The 20,580-nt window shown below is 39.8% G+C and overlaps 2 protein-coding genes across 2 annotated transcripts; one reads left to right on the forward strand and one right to left on the reverse strand.

The window, feature by feature from the left end:
* The first annotated feature begins 79 nt into the window (after nt 1-79).
* Nucleotides 80-4,102, forward strand: kctd10 (potassium channel tetramerization domain containing 10). The gene is made up of 7 exons (XM_051422054.1): nt 80-194; nt 1,139-1,352; nt 1,458-1,627; nt 2,159-2,245; nt 2,352-2,404; nt 2,508-2,703; nt 2,808-4,102. The coding sequence occupies exons 1-7, from the start codon at nt 192-194 to the stop codon at nt 3,024-3,026; spliced, it is 942 nt and encodes a 313-aa protein (XP_051278014.1). The 5' UTR covers nt 80-191; the 3' UTR covers nt 3,027-4,102.
* A 6-nt stretch (nt 4,103-4,108) lies between these two features.
* myo1ha (myosin IHa) lies at nt 4,109-15,679 on the reverse strand. Its single transcript, XM_051422053.1, has 32 exons — nt 15,427-15,679; nt 12,311-12,445; nt 12,110-12,225; nt 11,828-12,026; nt 11,657-11,737; nt 11,009-11,188; nt 10,465-10,563; nt 10,258-10,371; nt 10,096-10,167; nt 9,881-10,000; nt 9,735-9,802; nt 9,551-9,656; nt 9,353-9,433; nt 9,177-9,268; nt 8,737-8,831; nt 8,593-8,639; nt 8,315-8,395; nt 7,263-7,368; nt 7,065-7,182; nt 6,841-6,954; nt 6,671-6,747; nt 6,519-6,587; nt 6,333-6,417; nt 6,088-6,250; nt 5,918-6,001; nt 5,742-5,835; nt 5,610-5,665; nt 5,367-5,502; nt 5,213-5,283; nt 4,837-4,934; nt 4,651-4,750; nt 4,109-4,563 (listed from the first exon to the last, which is right to left on the reverse strand). Exons 1-32 carry the CDS (start codon nt 15,430-15,432, stop codon nt 4,537-4,539), a joined length of 3,090 nt encoding a protein of 1,029 aa, XP_051278013.1. The 5' UTR covers nt 15,433-15,679; the 3' UTR covers nt 4,109-4,536.
* Between the last annotated feature and the right edge of the window lie 4,901 nt (nt 15,680-20,580).

Genomic DNA, 20,580 nt, shown 5'->3' on the forward strand with positions numbered 1-20,580 from the left:
TTATTTATGTGTCTTTTTTTTTAACCGCGTTTTAAAAAGCACAAACTAAATAATGTGTACTGTCCCTTTAACTGGGGCACCAGGACGTTTACGTCATTTTTTTTATAACTGCGCAGCGTTACACCGGAAGGAAGTGGGTGTTAGCTGACTGACGTTAGCAAGCTACAATCAATAAGTCCGCTGCGGCTTCTATGGTGACTATATTTGTGTTTTTTATCGAAAGCTGAACTCAAACATGTTGTCAGTTTGTGGGTAGATAGATTTGTGTTAGTAGCCGGTGTCTTTATATGTGGATTTCCCCCCCGATTTGTTTTATAATCTAGGCTAACTTTAGTTAATGCTAACTAGCTCGCTCATTAGCCGCGCTGGCAAACATGTAATTTGATTACTAACTTAGTGGATTTAAGGGATGCGGGTTCAGTGTTTAAAGGGAAAAACCAGTCGGGATAAACAGTTATAACTCTAAATATTACTTAGTGCTTTTAAAAAGAGAGGTCAGCCGAATAGTAATAGTATGTAATAGTGTCTGAAGTCGTGTTTCTGCCCCGTTTTAACCTTTTTATAGCTTTATCGAGGCAACCTGAACTGAAAGGAGAAATGTTTATTTAACGTTAAATTGTACTAAAAGTGTGAAAGACCCACTGCGAGGTCCCTTATTCGATAAAGGACACTTAATAAACGTGTAATAATAATAATAATTATTGTTATAGACTGTTGTGTGTTAGCCAGAAAACACATTATTTCAATAAAGACAGTCGCCTCATGTTTTATCACAGATTTAGCATTAATAAAGTAAAAACTAATGTTCTTCCAGTGTCAGGAATAAAATACATGAGTCATACTGTTTTATTTAACTGATTAAAATGGTTAAAATGGTGATATAATACCAACAACAGATGGGTTTGGATTTTAAAGTGCTACAGACGAGTTAGGGAAATCAGAAAATATTTAAAGATAGACTAATGCGTTGTTGGATTTGGTTGCAAATAATCCTTAAAAAAAAGAGCTCCCTACATTAACATTAACATTGAGATGTGTGTTAATAATCTAATCTAACTTTTGCCACTGAGTGCCCCAATCCAAGTTATATCAGTGACATGAAGGTTTCACTTTTATGTTTTATCTTTTTCCGTACCAGGAAGAGATGTCAGGAGAGAGTGTGGTGAGCTCGGCAGTGCCGGCAGCTACAACCAGGACTACATCCTTCAAGGGCTCTAGTCCCAGCTCTAAATATGTGAAGTTAAATGTGGGTGGGGCCCTGTACTACACTACAATGCAGACACTAACCAAACAGGACACGATGCTCAAAGCCATGTTCAGTGGCAGGATGGAGGTCCTCACAGACAGTGAAGGTGAGCCAGTGATGGAAATGTGTACATTAAATTCAGAGTTTTATGTCCTCCCTGCACTCGCCTTGATCTATTACCAATTAATGTTTCACCATCTCATATGCACAGGTTGGATCTTGATTGATCGGTGTGGGAAACATTTTGGAACAATCCTTAACTACCTTAGAGACGGGGCAGTACCGCTCCCAGACAGCCGGCGGGAAACCGAGGAACTGCTCGCTGAGGCCAAGTATTACCTTGTCCAAGGCCTAGCTGATGAATGTACAGCTGCCTTGCAGGTACCGTCGCCACAGAGGACTTTATTAATACTTAATCTGTCTTCATATTATCAGAGTTTTTTGTTAAATTAACTCCACAGAACTATTACTAAGTCACATATGCTTGGAATAATTTCTGAAATACTTTATCATTCCACCTATTTTAATTTCGCTATATGTCAGACCTACTTTGCCCATACTGTATCTCTCACGCTACAATTCAGGATGGATGTGGTTTATTTTGAATATTTAAAATCAATTAAAGCATAAGAACTTTGTATGAAAATACAGTTGAAGATCTAATAATTTTTATTGTTCCTTTTCAACTTCTATGAGGGACAAAAAGACAAAGTCTCAGTATTTCTTGATGATAGATAGATAGATAGATAGATAGATAAAACAATAAACCTAGTTATTGTTGGGTTGGGTGTTGCTTCACCTTCATCATCTTTGCTACTCAGTTCCACCAGGTGGCATCCTTCCTCTTATCATATACTTTAAGCGTCTTGCAGCTTTACAGGTTTTTAATGGTGAAAAAAAATGTCTTTACAGAACAAAGAAACCTATGAACCCCTTTGTAAAGTGCCTTTGATGACCTCCTCCAAGGAAGAGCAGAAGCTTATTGCAACCTCAAATAAGGTATGTTGTGTTTTTACATAATGTGCAGAATTTCTAGTTTTCAGTGTCAAGCAAAATGTGTCGTCAAGATTTTTCTTTCAAAATACAAACTTCTTTGTCTCCACAGCCTACTGTCAAATTGCTGTATAACAGAAGCAACAACAAATATTCATACACCAGGTGCATCCTCTTCAACTGATACCAGGAGCTAGCATGTCGAATTAAAGAAAGGAAGGATCAAGTTGTCCTAATAAATAACCAACATGTTTTATTTTTCCTCCAGCAATTCTGATGACAACATGCTGAAAAACATTGAGCTGTTTGACAAGCTGTCACTGCGTTTCAACGGTCGTGTACTCTTCATCAAAGATGTGATTGGAGATGAGATCTGTTGTTGGTCATTTTATGGCCAGGGGCGTAAGATTGCTGAAGTGTGCTGCACATCCATTGTTTATGCCACAGAAAAGAAGCAGACAAAGGTACATATGTATTTGTAATATACCCATGCTCCTTTGTAAGCATAGAGCTACAGTATGTTGCTTTAGTTATTTCTCTAACGTCTTGTGTAACACTTCTCTCCTAGGTGGAGTTCCCAGAGGCTCGAATCTATGAGGAGACCCTTAACATCCTCTTGTATGAGTCCCATGATGGGAGGGGTCCAGACAACGCCCTGTTGGAGGCCACAGGGGGCGCCGCAGGACGATCTCATCATCTGGATGAGGACGACGAGAGAGAACGAATTGAGCGAGTTCGTAGGATTCATATCAAACGACCCGATGACCGCACACACCACCACCAGTGACCTTTCTCCTTCGACCCGTCAGCCTGTGTCTCCGATCCTGGACAGTCTTTGCACCACGCTTGTGCCTTACATCACCCAGCGCCTCTCTTGTCTCACTTTCACTCTTATTTTACCAGCTTTTTCTCCAGGAGACTACTACGAGACGAGTGTCAATCAACAGTGTGTAGTGGTGAAGTGATTTTGTGAGTGTTTGTTTGTGTGTCCGCTTGTCATCTTTGTCATGTGGTCCGACAGGCTGTAGTGTTTTACTCTCTGTTTGTTAGTCATGATAACTTCTATCACTGTATTCTGCTATCTTGCAGAAGCCCATAGACATGGGTGTTTCTACGCAGCACTGCAGGTGCCCAAAGTTTTACAAAAAGAATATAGTATTATTAGCATAAATCTTGTTATTTGAGGTCCTAACTACATTAAATCCAGGAGAACAAGAATTATATCACGTAAGCAGCTAAAAATTAATGTACATAATTTTTGCTTCTCCTTACCGTGGCTCTGACGGGTCCACTGTGTGGTGGATTAACTAGGTGTTGTACACTATAGAACCACATGGTGGCACTGTTTTACTCTTAGATGTTATTAAGGCTATTTTGTAGCCTGCAGATAATAGCAATTAAACCTTTTTAAAATGTAATGATTTTTGATACAGTTAAGATATCACAGGCGGATGCAACATTTCACTCTAGTGCTTCTGCCGTATTTAGTTTTAACATTTATGCATCTTCCCTTCACTCCACTAAATGATCATTATTATCAGTGTTGGGAACATGAGCTGTGACCTGAGGTGTTAAATGTACCGGGGTGATTGAATGATGGATGCTGAGGTTGAAGTGAATGACTGTAACCAGAGATCTCCCTGGCAGGAAGGGAATCCTGTCTACAAGCTTTTAACAGGGAGAGAAATTAGACCTGTCCTTCATCGCCACATTCATCAGAGAATGTACTGTTTGCACACACAATAGGTTTGAGTTGAAATATGTCTAACAATCACAGTACTTGTAGGTCTGTTGTACAGAAGTGAACATATATGTATGTTTTATATTTATACATACTTTATCACAAATAAATTTCTACAAACATTCTTTTGTTCTGTTTTTAATTCGCATATTCCCATTGTCAGTGAACATACAAAATTATGACACATATGGCTTAATTGTTCAAAAATCAGAATTAGACATTCTTTGAAGCAGTCCAGGAGTATTGTTGAGTGTTTTGTAGACCTAAATGTTTGATTTACAGTCCAACGTGAGCCTTTGTGAAACAGAATCATGTTAAAACCTCTCATGAGAGTTCAATACTCTTCGGTGGGAAAATATAAACCGTTATAGACTAGTATGTATGTATGTATATAGGAGAAACCTGTTGCTGTGAAACAAAACAAGCTCATGCAGAGTTCCTAAAGTATTGCTGTTTCTGGTCAGGTGTGTTTCCTGTAGAAATGTTGATCTCCCCTTAGGGGTCTCCTGATGAAATATGCAGGGGCTTCTTGTGTGTCTTCTCAACCCCACACATTTTACCGTGTCCTGGCTCGAGTGGCAACCTGCAGTCACAAACAGCTTAATTCAGGTTGTGTCTCTTTTGTGGGTAGATTCAAGCACGCTCTTCATCATAACCACACTCATCTCACCACCATGAGGTGTCCGTTCTTGGCCTTGTATACCATTGGTTCCTGCCCGGTGGTGAAGTCCACCGCACTCTCTTTACCTGCCTGGATTTCAATCTTGATGCTGAGAATCAACACAAACACAAGAACCTTAGCTCACAGCACATATCAAACCCAGTCTCTTCAGTTCTTTCTGAAGCACAGACTCACCTGCCCTGAACCACTTTGACTGCATTCTGTTTGTTAGCAATGACACAGAGTTTGGTCAAAAACTCAAACAAGTGGTCGCACTGCATCACAAGGTCCCCCTGAAACAATCACACGATAATAAACACACAGATGGAACCTACATTAATTTTTGTATTTTGTATGAAACTTTTTAAGAATCTACCTGGAAATCTTTAAAAACGTCTCTGTGTAAATTAGCTGTTTGATTCAATAATTTACATAATATTTTCTTTTCCTTCAATAATATTCAGTAGGGTAAAGCTGCTTTAACACTGAAGAAAGTGCTGTCTTTATCTCTGTTAATTTGAACAGGAAACAAGAACATCAGACATCTGCTGCATATCATATATCCACACACCTTCTGTTTAGGGTCCTCACATGTGATGTGGAATACAATGATGCTATCGGTCAAGTTACTGACCGAAATACCTGAAATACATAGATTACAGACACTTTTAGGCCATTATGAAAACATCCCTAGTGGCAGGTTAAATATATCAACCTGTACTGACCTTTGAGAGAGGTGTACAGCACTCTCTGCTTGATCTTGGCTTCCTCAATCACATAGGCAGCTGTCTGGGTGAGGATGAGCTGTCGTGGCCTTGGTTTGAAACCCTTCCTGTCATATTTGATTACTGGGATGCTGTACTGCAGAAATACAGAATACAACACAGTGAGTTGTGTTTGATTTGATGTTATTTCCTCTAGCTGCATAATTTTATTACTTTTTTGTTAAATTCAGTGTGTATAATTACCTTAATGTGCTCATTGCGAATCATCTGGAGAACCCTTATGTTTATGTCTTGTTCACCTAAAGATATTAAATGTGGTCAAAAAAATGATTGCTCAGAAGAAAATGTTCTTGTGTGAATGTATCTCATACTTACTGATCCTGGTGTCCACAAAAGGTTGAGCAACACTCTGTGGATAACTTTCCTTTTTGCCCTTGAAGATAGAGCTGGTAAGAAGCTTCAGTTGAAACTGAAGAGACAAACAATATAAAGTCAATCACTACAAAAGAATGTATGATGAGTGTTATATAATGTGTTTAAACGTATGTTACCTGTGCTTTTCTCTGGGGTGTGATGCCTCTCACATACTTCCGCACCATAAGACGGTAGTGAAGTTTACGCAGTAGTTCTGATGTCTGACAAGACAAAACAAGCAGAGCAAAAACTAAAAATGTTAGCTTGTATTTAACTTTTTGACAATTCATTTGATTAATCGTTGTACCTCTGTGAGCACAGCTGGTGGAGACTGCCAGGTGGTTTTGTCCAAAACGGTCTTTGGCAGAGTGTTTTTAAGCCTGTTTAAGTAATTTTGTCTCACAAAGGCCAGGTACTCCGAGTTATCTGTGCATTTTGCTTGCCCTCTGGTCATGTAACCTTTGATGAATCTAAAATTGGTTGTAAAATATTGCATTAGTGAGAAATGTGGCAGTAAGCTTGTAATGATACATGACTCATCTTCTTTCTTACTTCTTGATGACTTTTACAGCCCAGGCTCTCTTCTCTCTCTCCTTCCTAGCCTGCACTCCTCTCCAACAGGTTTCAATTTTTGTGGCTGTGGATGTAAAAATATAATAGAGGATGTGTTATTGTCCTTCCTCCACTTGACAAAACAGCATAGCACATCTTGTCTACATCAGGTGTTGTGGTATTTACCAGCTTCCTTCTGCTTTCTGAATTCTCCTTTTGCTCTGTAACCTTTGTATTTGGCCTGGAGCCTCGTTGCTGCAAATTCAGAGCACAATATTAAATCACTGTGCAACGAGTAATGACTAAAAACTAATAATAAACAGTTGATGTGCTCTTACCCAGTTCATGTTTGCATTTCTCATAAGCATCCTCTGTGGCGTAAAGTGTCCTTGGATGACGGATGAATATTTTGGTGCTATAACAAAAGCAAAAAATTAAAAAGCTTTTTGGTTACTCCTTGTTTAAAATGCGTTTGCTGTGTTGTGTATTTAGGAAGAGCTGTCCTCACCGTCCCATTTTGTACTCATATGGCAAGTAGCCCAGATGTTGAACCAACACTTCCACTCCATCAGCGGGCACTCCTCTCCAGTGAGGCCATGTGGCCGGGCACAGGGGTTTATATCTGCAGCAAACAACCCACTCAGCATATTTAAAATGCACTGAGAGGAACTACTTAAAGTGAGGTTTTTAATCCAAAAATCAATAAGGTCCAGGCTCTGTGGTCCTTCATACCTCTTTAGGAAGACGTCATATTTGCGTCTGTACGCAAAACCAGCTCGTCTAACTCTTAGGTGCTCCATCAGGCCCAGGTACTTCACCTGGTGCCTGATGAGTGCTTCGTCAAACTGACCTGTGTTCGGGTGAGAGAGGATTCAATTCAAACATTTCTTATTAAAATACGTTGCATGTGGCTTCTATTAATTGAAGTACCTGGCTGCTTGGACTCATTCGATTTTAGGCAGCGTATGTACCAGGCCTCTTTAGCCATGAGGATCTCTGTCAGCTTCAGCAGGCTGCTCTTAAACTGGGTCGCCACCTACAGACACAACATGAGGGTCATAATCCCCAACAGCTCATCTGTCAGATACATATGGCTTAATGATGACACAGTTTGACTGCCACTGACAGAGAAAAAAATGTCTCAGTGGTCACTCTATCAAGAACACTTGTTTCTTCTCTTTTATAATCTCGACACTGTGGAGATTTTTACTCTCAAAAAATCTAAAAATGTGTCTCACACATGTTTTGTATGGACTTTTGTCTTCTCTTCTTTTTTTATGTGGATATTAAATTGTTTCGGGATAAGTTCTGCTAGTTTGTATTATGTGATCTCCTAATTGCAGAGGTAGAAGCAAGTCATTGTTTTGCAAGGTAAGTCTCAAGTCTTTCCACTCAAGTCCCAAGTCAAGACTGAAAAGCCCCAAGTCAAGTCCCAAGTCCTAAACAATTCCTAATGTGACCATCGAGTAGATTTTGCATGTGAACAATTCATAGGTATCGTTTTTTCTGACTGGCACTCAGTAAGCAACGTTAGTTCTTTATGCTTGAATCCAAGGATGTGATTGCATTGTTTGAGTTCAAATTAGTAGGGGGTGCCAACAAAAATATGGTTGTATTTGTGGTTGGTCTTGGGGGGAGGTGACAAGTCTAAGTAAAGTCATGAGTCATTGGTGATAAAAGTCCTAACTTAGTTGCAAGTTTATTTTGATTTTGTGAGTCAAAAGTCATCAAATTTGGGAGTCGAGACTTACTCGAGTCCAGTGTCATTTGACTGGAGTCCACACTGCTACCTAATTGTAGATGGAGCTGTCATTTGTCTAAATATATGTCCTGCTTTTTGTTCACATGAATGAATATCATCGTATAATGTGGGTTAAAATGTTGCATCAAAAAAAAACCTCTCCTTTCCCATAATATGTAACATCAGTTTTGTTTGTGACACATTTGAAGGATATGAAGGGTCAAACATGGTCAGCACTCACTGTTTCTGGTCTTCGCCTGCTGTCTGGATCCACTGTGGCGAAGCACTCTCTGACTATGGCATTCTTAGACTGACAAATCAGCTATAAGAAGGTGAGGTAGCACATATAGATTATAAATTTAGCAATTTACCATCATATGTGATACTTAAACACTGTTTGATAATATAACAGAGTTGTCATTAATGTGCAGTTTCTTCAATAAGTAAAAAATATCTGCTGTGAAAAAGATCTATGAACTATGGAACAATAAATAACAAATGTAATCTTTGCAGACTTACATCTTTTATGTTTCTATACAACAGGTCATTGTTTTTGTCCAGGAAACCTAGAATGTCACAAAAAAGTATTTTAGTCAGTTGAAAACAAAATAAAACAGGTTTAGATGTTTGAGTAACAGGGCCTGACATTCTGGTTTCTTTTACCCACAACACAGTAGGTGACCTCCCCGGCATAATGCAAGAGACGGAAATCTCCCCTCTCCAGAGTCTTACGTGTCATTTTGTCAGCCAGTTTGTGCCTGCAGTCAAAGAGGTGGAGAGAGACAGAGGGATGAAGAGTGAGAGGCTTTTACAGACCAATCCTAATCCTCCGTCTCTATCGGCTCACTGTCAGCTCGCTCACAAGACGCCAGCCAGCAGAGCGTTGATGAATGGAGTTAGTGTCGAGGCAAAGCTTTGAGTTACATAATATCGTTTAGACAGCGTTTGTATTTAATTAAAACATGTGTTTAATTGCCAAATGTGCAACTCCAAAACACTGATCGTGTAAATATTTCAAAATGAAATTTTTTTAAGCAACTTTACATCTAGCATTAAGTATTCTGTAGGTGTGTATACTAGATTAAAATGAGGTTTTAATTCACGTGACAAAGTGAGGGTGATTTCCCATCTTGTCTTCCAGTCTCTCCAGGAAGGTGAGATCTGTGGCGTCTCCTGGCCTGAGACACTCCTCATCCTGCAGGATTATCATTAACACATGATTATACTTCAGCTCCTGTGTGTTTTATTCCAGTATAGTTCTATCCCAGTAAATACTCACCAGTATGGATATGATTCCTCTGTGTCTCTCCTCAACCAGGTCACAGATGATCTTGTTGTTGAAGAACTGAACTGGCTCCCACTGGGGGAAGAATTATAAAACATTGTTGTTTATTCAAGCAGTCAATGTAAACCTATTCTATCAGTGTCATTGATTCAGTGCCCCTCCAAAGTTTTTGTTTTGGGTTTACAAGATTACCTCAATATCCTCTGCTTCATATTCTTCCTGCTCAGCCTTGAGTGTCAATTGGATAAAAAGCTGCTGCAGCTTCTCATTGCAGTAGTTTATACAGAACTGCTCAAAACTGAGGAAAGAGGTCAAACATCATCACTCATAAGTTTGCAGGTTTCCCAATGTGCTTCATGAAGTGTGTTCTTCCTACCTGTTTACATAGAAAACCTCAAATCCATATATGTCCAAAAGCCCTATTACAGTCTTCCTTGAAGGATCCTAATAAAAATATAAAGTCAGTAAATACTCATCCTCACTGCTTGGGATTTGTCATTTGTTTTACACTCTTCTCCTCACCTTGTTCTCCATGGACTCGTTGATTCTGTTGACCAGCCAGGTGAATGTCTGTCCATAGATGGCTTTAGCCAGGGCATCTCTGGCATAGATGGCATGATCGATTGTGAATGGGCTGAGGACCTTTACAGAGAGACAAAAATAAAAGATTGAAAGTTTAAAATAGAAACACAACCTTATCATAAATAAAACTAAAGGACATTTTAACATGTGTTCACCTGATCTGTTCTGGCTTCAATCTTTCTGTATGTGAGTCCCTCTTGGAGACTCTGAGCATCAACTCCTAGTAGCTGCAGGGAAAAATATCATAAAGTGAGTTTAATTCTTCTTTTTTAAATGATCCTGAATATCTGAAGACTTTTTTATTAAAATGTTCTTACATTAGAGACCCAGCGCAGCTCTGTATTGTTGTTCAGGAGGGCATGGCCTTTGCTGTCGGAGTCAAACTGAACGTTCCCCAAATGGAGAACGCTTGCAACGATCCCAAACAAGTGCTGCACAGAATGAAAATTTGTTAGGCAATGCAAAGCAATTAATAAAGAGAGAGGGCTTTAAAATCAGAGCGTGAGCAACCGCATCCAACTTACATTAGTGTTAATCTCGTCAATGTTGATGATTTGCAGAGCATTTTTGACTGTTTTCCAGTCATTTCTGTCATTAATGGAAGACACAATGGCACACTCTCCCTGCCAGAAACAAGCAAACACAGATTGTGAAAGTGTACTATTGTCTTATAAATCTATTTGATTAAAACGGGGTCATTGTGCAGGGGCGAAGCTAGAGAAATATGGAGACTTTAAGGGGTAGCAAACAATCACATATATCAATATTTGCTTGGGAAAGCTGCCAAATGAAGATATTTTGACTAAAAAATATTTAATTATTGTGGCACATTAGTAAACCATTGAACAGAAATATCTAAAGGTAGCATTAGAGATCAATACCTTGTTTTCCAAATAAAAAAACCTAACCCTAACACCATAATAGTATATTTAAATATCATTAAATTAATTTCTATTTCTAACACATTATTTTCACAGTTTGACACCAAACTGGGGTGGCACCTTAGGTGGCTAGGAATTTTTTTTAGCCACCCCTCTAGATCCGCCCCTGACACAGAGTTACACATACTTGGGTTAGATAGTTGTAATGCTGGGCATCTTTCTCCAGGCCCAGCTCGTGCAGTAGATCATCCTCTCCTCCCTCCACTAGCTGGTAGAAGATGTGGAAGTTTCTCTCCCCGTGGTTCTGATGCACGACCCTCGACTTCTCCAGCAGGTAGTTCAGGATATGGCCTCCGACTGCATCCCCCTATGGGCATCATGATCCTAAAGACAGCAGCTCTACAACTTGCAGAAAAAAATATAGCCTATGGTCCAGTGGACGGATTTAAAACACCTTCTTAGGATAAAATATCTTCTTCTTGAAAGCTATTGTTGTATTTGTGGGTGTTGAGCAAGAATCTTTTAGACCTTTTAATGCTTCAAATGTATTTTTACAATGAACCTGAGCATTTAAATTATATATTTTACAGTTAAAACTTGTTATTTGTCTTTTTTTTCACATACTGTAAATGCACCTTGAGTATTTTTCCCCCTAATTGTTTGTAGCTGAGTAGGTTAGATTATTGTTTCTAGGTACATTTGTAAGAACTTCATGTTCTCAAAACAGGATAACTATATTTGCTTCTTATTAACATCCTGTTTTTTTCTTTCTGAATTATAATTGATTCATTTATTCCTTGGAAGCGCTTCTGTGAATCTGTCCCTTGATTCTTACCTGGCTGTCAAACTGAATGTCCATATACTTCCCAAACCGACTTGAGTTGTCATTTTTCAGTGTTTTGGCATTGCCAAAAGCCTGTGGGGAAACACCAATACCATGCAAGACTCATTAATGTTAGCTTTTTGGTATCTCCTTACAGTGGTATAATATCAGTAACCATCAAACCTCAAGCACAGGGTTGGACATGAGCATTTTGTCCCTGACGGTGTTTAGTAGAGTGGTGCTCGGACACGTGACAGCGTAATACTGAAGAATCTTCTTGGAGGCCTCTGTCTTCCCTGCTCCACTCTCACCAGAGATGAGGATGAAGTGATTGTTGTACTCTGTCAGCATGGTTTGGTAGGCGTTGTCTGCCAAGGCGTAGCTGTAGGGATGTTTAAGTCAGGTGTGTTAATGCTCACAGACACACACGTACAAAAATCATTTTCATGCAGATTATACACTCACATGTGTGGTGGAAGCTCAAAGAAGTTGACACCCATGTAGACTTCCATCTGTTTTTTATTGTAGATGTCCAGCTCTTTGTAGGGATTGACAGACACAAGCAATGTGCCGATGTAGGTCTAAAAGAGTTAAAATCATCAGATGAATTGTTAAAATGAATTTGGTGCCAGCAGGTTTTAGAAAAAAGTCCCTTCCCATACTCACATAAATGAGATCTTTGCTGAAGCGTTTCTTGAGGTTGCTGAGGAAGGCCGCCTCTGTGGTTTCATCCAGAAGGACAAAATCCTGGATACCAACTCGGTCCCTGGCAGTCAGGGCGCCCTCCATGTCCAGCTGACCCTGTGCAACAAGTTGTATCAACCGTAAGGCAGCGAAATGCACAACCAAAGAGTCCAAATTCCTAGTGTTTCAGAAGTTTTCTCTATTTCTAAAACATATTTCACATTCAATACTTCACAGTGCTTCATAACTGTAGGTGTTGTTGGGGTTAACATCTTCATAAATGAGTGTAAACACATTCTGCATGCATAACAATGATATTCAAAATTCTCAGCCATTTATGTTGACAAATGCGGCTGGTTGAATGAATGTTTGAATAAATGACTCCATGGGGGAGCACGAAGCTGAAAAAAGCACCAGAAAAAGCACAAACATGGTCCCTGTTAGTTCTATTGAAATAAGAGGTCTAGAGGTCCTATGTGTCTGAAGAAAAGCTCTGTGATTGTGCAGACGAACAGACAGAAGCTAATGATCGCTACACAGCACACAGGGACCTTGGCTGGCAGCCCGTAGTTCACTAGAGCTGACGCACCAACCAAACACAACACACTGTGCAAATGGACTCGGGGAGCCCAAAACAGCGGCACATTTAAGAGGCATAGTGGGAAAAATTCCACCAATCTGTTTTGCATTCTCAGCACTTAGACCAAAGGTTTTCACAGCTTTTGTTGGTTTTGTATTTTTTTTCTCTCTCCTTTGGAAGCAGAAGTCCTTTGATTCTCAACTCTCTCTGTAAAAACATTAAAAAAGATAATCCATTGGATCTAATTGACACAAAGCCCTCCGTCCCCCCTCCTCCCCTGCCTCTATCCTTCGCCTATGGCCCTCATTTCTTCTGAGAAAGGCCAAGTGTTTTTGTCCTGTAAATACCACGGAGCAGAGACAAAAAAGACGTCTTTAAAATGCAGTCTACAATCCATTACACAAATTCCCCCTGCATATCCATTCAGTAATTATTCATTAGAAAACATTTAACGTCACAGTGAATTTCACACTAGGCAGTCGAAACACAATAGAGGAGATTTGGCCTATTTTGGGGTGAGGAGTTGGGGAGGGGTTGGCTGTACAGAGGAAGGGTGAAGGCGAAGGAAGGGGGGAGGAGGGGAGCAGTATTTGTCTGATCTGAGAACCTCTGAAACGGGGCCGTCTTGAGACAACGGGACAGACTAAATAGTGCAGTAACGGTCTATGCCCCGCTGCTTGCTGTGACACTCATTTAGTGTGCCCCGAGGGCGAACAATAGAGGCTTGTTCTTAGCAATCCTGTGCTGTAATTTGGACTTCATTACTTTGCTCACACGGGGCCCCATGGAAGGATAGAGGAGGCTAGTCAGATGAGAGTGTTTTTTTCCACCTGTCAGGCCCTCACCCCCAATGCTCTCACCCCTCTCCTCAACAATACCCCTCACCCCGTGTCCCCACCAATAACCCTCACCCGACCCCCTTCCCATAGCCGAACCCTCCCCTCCTACCCTCCCAACCACCCACTTTAAGCCAATGAGACAGGTGAACAATATCATTGAAGGAACCCTTTTTTGGACGTCAGAATCAATCTGCCGATGTGATGGTAGTGGTGCTGGTGTGGGGTATCTGTGACACCCCCTTTCTTCATGGGAACAAACTTCTCTCAGGGCAGCACAAGCAGACAATATGCTGGGACAGCGTGACTTAGGGATCTGCCATACAGTATTACAAGTAATAACATGAACAGATAAGCTCCTGTCAAGAGGAGGATTAATGAATTCAGTGGTGATAATAATGCTAATGTTTTAGGTTTTCATTCAGGGCGCTGACAAAATCTAAGGGTTTGTTGTTTTCTATTCAGGTTTCCTTTGGTGTCCCGCAGGTATTTCTTTTTAAGAAAGCTGTCTGCAGCATGCAGAAGTGTTTCTAAAGACACTGTGCTAGAAAGGCTGAACATTGAATGGGCGTTCTCAGTCCAGGAGGACAAGAAAGTCTGAGTTGAAGAAAGCACCTGACTACACAAACAAGGTTCTCCTCATGCACGTGTTATTTGTAACTTTATATAATACAAACCAAGTGGATTGTAATTCTAGTTATAATTAAACAGCCCAATCTGATGCACAGCGGAAAGAATGATTATATAATGAGTCCACTAAGCCATTGTCAGATCAGGTGAATTGCCTTGCTACCTCAGAGCGCAACCAATTGTATTTTAATTAAGAGATGGTCCCGCATCTTGGTCTAGAGTGTCAGTGTTGCCTGAGACAGAGTGACCTCATCTTTGTGAGAAGAAGAGGTAGCTTTAAAGAGGGAGGGAGGGGGGTTGGGAGCCGCTGCTAAGACGCAGCAATTAAGTAACAAGAAAGTTTAGCTCCCTCTTAAAGAGGATTCTGTCTGATTATCTCATGTATTGGTAATATCTCCTCTTAACCCAAAAGGTCCTTATGAGTTACTCCAATGCTGTTTTTAATTGGGCTCACCCCAGGCTACTGACCAGGGCCCTGTTTCCCAAAAGCATCTTAAAGCACTAGACTGACATTAAGAGAAATTTGCCTACTCACGCTCTGGTGGAAAGTTAGATGAGAAGATGGATACCACTATCATATGTGTCCAATAAATGTGAAGTTAGTCAGCAGCCAGTTAGTTTATTTTAACACAAAGACTGGAAACGGGAAAACAGATGGCATATTGTCATTTTTACACTTCAAATATTTTAATTAGTGAGCGTTAGAGCTGCTGGTAGGCAGATTTTGTTACCTCCGGAAAGATCAATGGCTAGCTGTTCTCTCTCGTTTCCAGTCTTTGTGCTAAGCTAACTGGCTGCTGGCTTTAGCTTCATATTTAATGGGTATGACAATGGTATCCATCTTCTCAGCTAACTTTAATGTAATAAGCATATTTCCCAAAATCTCAAACCATTTTTTTGAGACTTACAAAGATGACTGTTTGGAAAAAAACGCCACTCAAAGAACATAAATTCACAACTTTGAAACTCTTTGACAGCACCCGTATGATAATGTATAGAAAATAAAATTATCTAACTCATTACATTTTTATAACACAAAAGAAAACCCAAACCTGCATTTCTGAAGTTGTGTTATTCTGCTGTCAGGTGCAGAATCTCAATGAGGAACCAAGTCCAGAGAAGTTAGACAAGAAGAACACGTCCTCCTGTGTCTGCTTGCATGGAGCCAATCAGTGAACCTGATTGTTGAGCGTTAGTGGGCAAAAGTCCAGCTTGTGAAATACTAATAAAAAAGCACATTTACTGTCCTCTTCACTGGTTTGTTTAGTGGCATATTCATCCAGTATGCTGCAGTAGTAGCACTGGTGATGCTGCACGGAGGCCTGTGAGCACATATGCTCCTCCACATCATCGTGACCCAGGCTCAGGGCACTGTGGACCAGGTGCTTAATCATTCATGTCGTGGGAGGTGGAGGGACAGAGAGATCTTATTCAGTGCTTACCTGGGTATCTACTGCTCTACTGAGTGTAACATAACGATACAGAAACAAGATCCAAACCACAGCAATCCAACTATCCCCCCTTTCTTTCTCTCCTTCTTCTCTGTTTCTCCTTTTCTCTCTCTCTTTCTCTCTCTCTCTCTCTCGCTCTCTAAGCTCCATTACATCACTACCAACAGCAATAAAGACCCCAGTCCTCCTTCTCCTTGCTGGCACAGTCTAGGTCTGGTTACTGATCTTTGATTAGATGGATACGTTACAGGCTAATCACCAACTGCTTTATTACTCGGTGTAACAATGCTGGTCAGGGGAGCACCATTGTTTGTGTAAAAGTGCCACTGGGTTGATGCCCAAACGCAATTACCTCTTTTTTTTGCTTGGGTGAAAACAATTATCGGATCCTATGATAGCATTCAAATGACAGAAGTGTGAATATGTTGGGGGCATTTTATGTGCTTGTAGAGAGTGGTGATAATGTAGACATGACAGGAAATGAGGGGAAAGAAAGATGGGCAGTGGCAAAGGGCAACAAAGGTAACTGGACTGACTTAAGGGGTCATTTTTGGGTCTAAGTCAGGTTGCGCAAATAATGATCATAAACATAATATAATCAATTTTTTAATCAAATTCAATTTAAACTACCATTCATATACAATTATTATGAAGTGCAAAATAATGGCAAAGATGTCCACAAATGTGTGCAAAGTGTTGATAAGAGGGCAGGTTTTGGGGCTTTCTTTGTTGTCTGGCTGCGAACAACAAAGATGATATAAAATGATGATATTACAAATGTATAGAACTACTTTTTTTGTTATATACGATGTTAGTAATGGAAAATACCTTCAGAATATTGTGCTTTCTTGAGATGACAAGCAGTGGCCCCAGGTCAAGTTGAGTTTAAGACCTCTGGCCTAAGTGATTAATGAAGACAATAATTTTTGAAGGTCCAATATTGAGCAGCATACATCCACTAAAAGTGCTTGTTTTTGCCACTGATTATAATTTTAAGTGTCTGACAACATTATGGAAAAACTACAGCGATAGACTTTATAGAGAAAAGGTTATTTTTTGTTTAACCAGAAACAGCAGTTATATCGCTGTGTTCAAAGGAAACCATTGACCAAAACAGTAATTTTACCTTATAACATCGTAACACTTCATTCACACTCGACAGATACAAAATAAAACTCACCAAAACATTGGTTCCATTGTTCCAACAATTACCAGCTCTGGTTTGGTGGAAATTCCTTTAATTCACCAAGTTAATTACTGTTTTTGTCAATGGAGTCGCTTTGAACACAGCAATATAACTGCTGTTTCTGGGTAAACAAAATGGACCTTACTCGTTCACAGAAAGGTCTATTCCTGTAGGGTCTTTTCGATTAATGTCAGACAAGTGGAATAACAATCTGAGCCTGTCAGTGGCAAAAAGCTCTTTTAGAGGACTTACAGTGCGCAGTTGCCCATAAGGATTAGGCACAGCAACCTTTCACAACAGCCAGCTGCACTACGCTCCCTGAATGCTGAACAATTTCCAAAATTGTCCCCACTGATTTCTTAGACACAAAAACATAGAAAAATAGGATCCTCCTTGAAAAATACCCAAGTTACTCTTTAAAACCATAAGCCACCAGGGTCCCCTTTAGGTTTATAACCAGCCTTCTACTTCAATTTCCACTTTGTCTTTATTGTACCTAAGGGAAGATTTGCCTTGCAGCAGACAAAACACAGAACACACCGACTCGAAAATAAAACATTATTATAAAGAAAGCTACATAAAACATATAATACATGTAAAACATTTGCTAAAACCAACCAAACAAGCTCACATAAAACAATGTAGACATCAGCCTGCTAGTATGCTCACAATGGGTTAGAAGGTATAATGTTAGTGTGTTAGCACATGGTAGCATGTTAGCATTTGATAGTTGTCGCCAAACACAAAATTAGATCATTACTTTAGAGTGTTTTTGGTGATAAACCAAATGGCAATCCATCCAAATATGTTGAGAAATAAAAACCACAAATGTCAACCTGCTTGTGGCGCTAGAGGAAAAGTCTGAGGTTACCAAAGTCATTACAAATTATCCTCTAGGAACAATGAATCTCTGTACAAAAGACTGTGCCAATCTATCTTGTAGAGTTTGAGATGTTTCAATGATTAACGGAAAACTTTGAGTCGCTGGTGGCACTATAGTGAGAAAGTCAAGGGATCACCAAAGTCATTAATTACTCTCTGGGGATCATGAACGTCTGTACAATAGTTGTTGAAATACTTTAGTCGGGACTGAAATGGTGGACTGACCAACATTGCCATCCCTAAACGCAGCACAAAAGGAAACAACTGCACAAGTCTTTACAGTGTGCAGTTTAAACACACAAAATGAGTTATTGCTTTGAGCTAGATGCTGAAACTGAGGAGTCTGGACTTTTCTACTAACACAAAAAGGGATACACCACTATTAGATTGGAAGTTAAATTTGGTAGAGGTATTCTAATTTCTAATGAATATTTTCTGAAGAACCACCACTCAGCTTTCTCTTGTGTACAAAAATGACCTTGCCTTAAAGTAGCTGCACCTTTTAGCGAGAGACTGGGTGGGTGTAAAAAATGTGTTTGCTTTGTAACCTGGTAACCACTTTAGAAAACACACACCCTCCAAGGTAACACAGGTGTCCATTTTCTCTTTCTCTGGTGACCTAAATTTGAGAAAAGCTCAGGTTTCAACCAATTAATGGAGTGATTAATGCTTGGGAAAGCTTTCAGTCAATTGCCTATGATGGGTGACCAGTTGAGTGTTCAACATATTTGAATTATTCACTCTCCACTCCAGAAAAGTTGTCAAGGTTACCTCTGCCATCGCCCCACCTCTCCCCCGGCCCAGCGGCCCAGCAATGCTTGTCCAATCTTAACAAGCTTTGTGCTACCCACTGGGCTCTGATTCAGCACGAGACCCGGCAAATCCAATTACACAGGAGTCAGAGAGGTTGATTTTCCCATTATAGATTCCATGCTGAGAATGAGAGCTGATGATAACACTCACATCACACCACTACTGCCCCCTCTCTCTCTTCTCTCCTTCTTATTTTGTCTCCATTTCACTGTTTCCCTCCCTTTATTTCTCCCTCTCTTCCTATCTAATTCCTCTTTTCCCAAAGACCTTCTTTCTTCCCCTGTCCCTTTCTTTGGATCTCTCCTTCTTTCACAGTCCATTATTCTAATTTTTCGGAGCAGCGTAACGAAGCCTGGGCCCCGTCATCATTTCAGTACCAAAATGCTGGGTCAGTGAGGTTAGTTCATACCACACTGGACATTTTTTCACCAAGATATTATTTCTGTCTTGCTTATAAGACGAGAAGGATATACAACATTAATATGTCCCTTTTTTTTTCATTCTGTCCCATATTTTAATGTATTGGGCCTTTAAATATTTCACTGCATTACACTAGATTTGACAATTTTCTTTACACAATACCTATTTACACACCAGGAATAAAATATTTGTCAGCTTGGATAACCTCTCAAAGGTCACTGCAAAAACTAAATGCACAGTAATTCAGACAACTTGACTTTCGGGGTGTCTGAGTGCCATCCTTAGGGGACACCGCATGCCTGCTGTGACACATTAAAAAGTTACTGAGAGCTCTTTTGGAAATGAGGCTCTTTTACTCTCAATCGGCTGTGAAAAAGAAGAGAGACTTTTGCTCCATCTTTACTCTTTAGGGCACAGAAAAGGACTGACCTCGCCTCAGACCAGAGGCTTTGGTGTTGACACAGGTCACTTAAGGGTCAATACCATTGACCTCTCTAAACTTTCAAGATATGGTTTTCTGTGATCCTTCAGGATAATAGGATTGTGAAGTCCAGCGGTCTGTCCGGAGAAGTCGTTGGCATGATGGGACCTGTGGGGGCAATACTGATCAATACTCAGTGTCAGTGTGTAAAACATCAGCTACTAAGCTCGATACAAATGGATGGCTAATGGTGAAAGATATATTAAAATCCTTTACTTAAAGGTCCAGTGTGTAACATTTACGAGGCTCTATTGGCAGAAATGGAATATAATATTCATAGGTATGTTTTCATTAGTGTAGTCTCTCCTACACACTCATTCCCAGGTCGTCAAATACAGATGTGAGCGGTGTTCAGTTAGTTGCAATCTGCATCTAGATGCCAATAAATCCTACACACTGGTTAATATATATATATAAACTATTTCATATATTGTTGGATTATATTAAAATGTATAACAATGCATTATATTCTGTGAACTGATCATAAGTTTTGTTTATAAAATCTCTAGTAACTAATAGCTACAACGGTCATTCAAATGTAGTGGAGTAAAAAACACATTTTCCATTGAATTGTAGTGGAGTACAAGTATAAAGTAGTATTAAATGTAAATATTCAAATTAAGTTTAGTACAGTCTGGTGATACAATGATAAGTTGAGCTCATTCCCAGTATCTAGCCATCCAGATTGTTTTTGGATTTATTTAAAGTTTTCTGTTTTAGGTTTTGGGTTTTGAATTCTCAGATGCTCAGACTGTTATAATACATTACCGGCCTTTTACACAGAAGACATTTTGTCACAGTAGAAAAAGCACAGATGTTAACAATGAAATGAATGAATTCTATGTAGCTGCTTCAGTTTCAGGTCCTGGTATTGTGCATGAAGAATGGATGCATCGTTAATGTTATCAATACCTGTGCTTTTTACTACTACATCTTAACATCTCTCCAAATTAAACTAAAACTGTTTACATGA

Source organism: Dicentrarchus labrax, unplaced genomic scaffold, assembly GCF_905237075.1.
Source record: "Dicentrarchus labrax unplaced genomic scaffold, dlabrax2021, whole genome shotgun sequence".
In the NCBI taxonomy this organism is placed as follows: Eukaryota; Metazoa; Chordata; class Actinopteri; family Moronidae; genus Dicentrarchus; species Dicentrarchus labrax.

Coding starts and splice junctions, on each gene's coding strand:
- kctd10 (XM_051422054.1), top strand. Junction 2,405..2,507: donor AACAAATATTCATACACCAG/GTGCATCCTCTT, acceptor TTTTTCCTCCAG/CAATTCTGATGACAACATGC. Junction 2,704..2,807: donor CAGAAAAGAAGCAGACAAAG/GTACATATGTAT, acceptor CTTCTCTCCTAG/GTGGAGTTCCCAGAGGCTCG.
- myo1ha (XM_051422053.1), bottom strand. Junction 9,657..9,734: donor GAGGTTTTCTATGTAAACAG/GTAGGAAGAACA, acceptor CTCTTTCCTCAG/TTTTGAGCAGTTCTGTATAA. Junction 6,588..6,670: donor GAAATGCAAACATGAACTGG/GTAAGAGCACAT, acceptor CTGAATTTGCAG/CAACGAGGCTCCAGGCCAAA.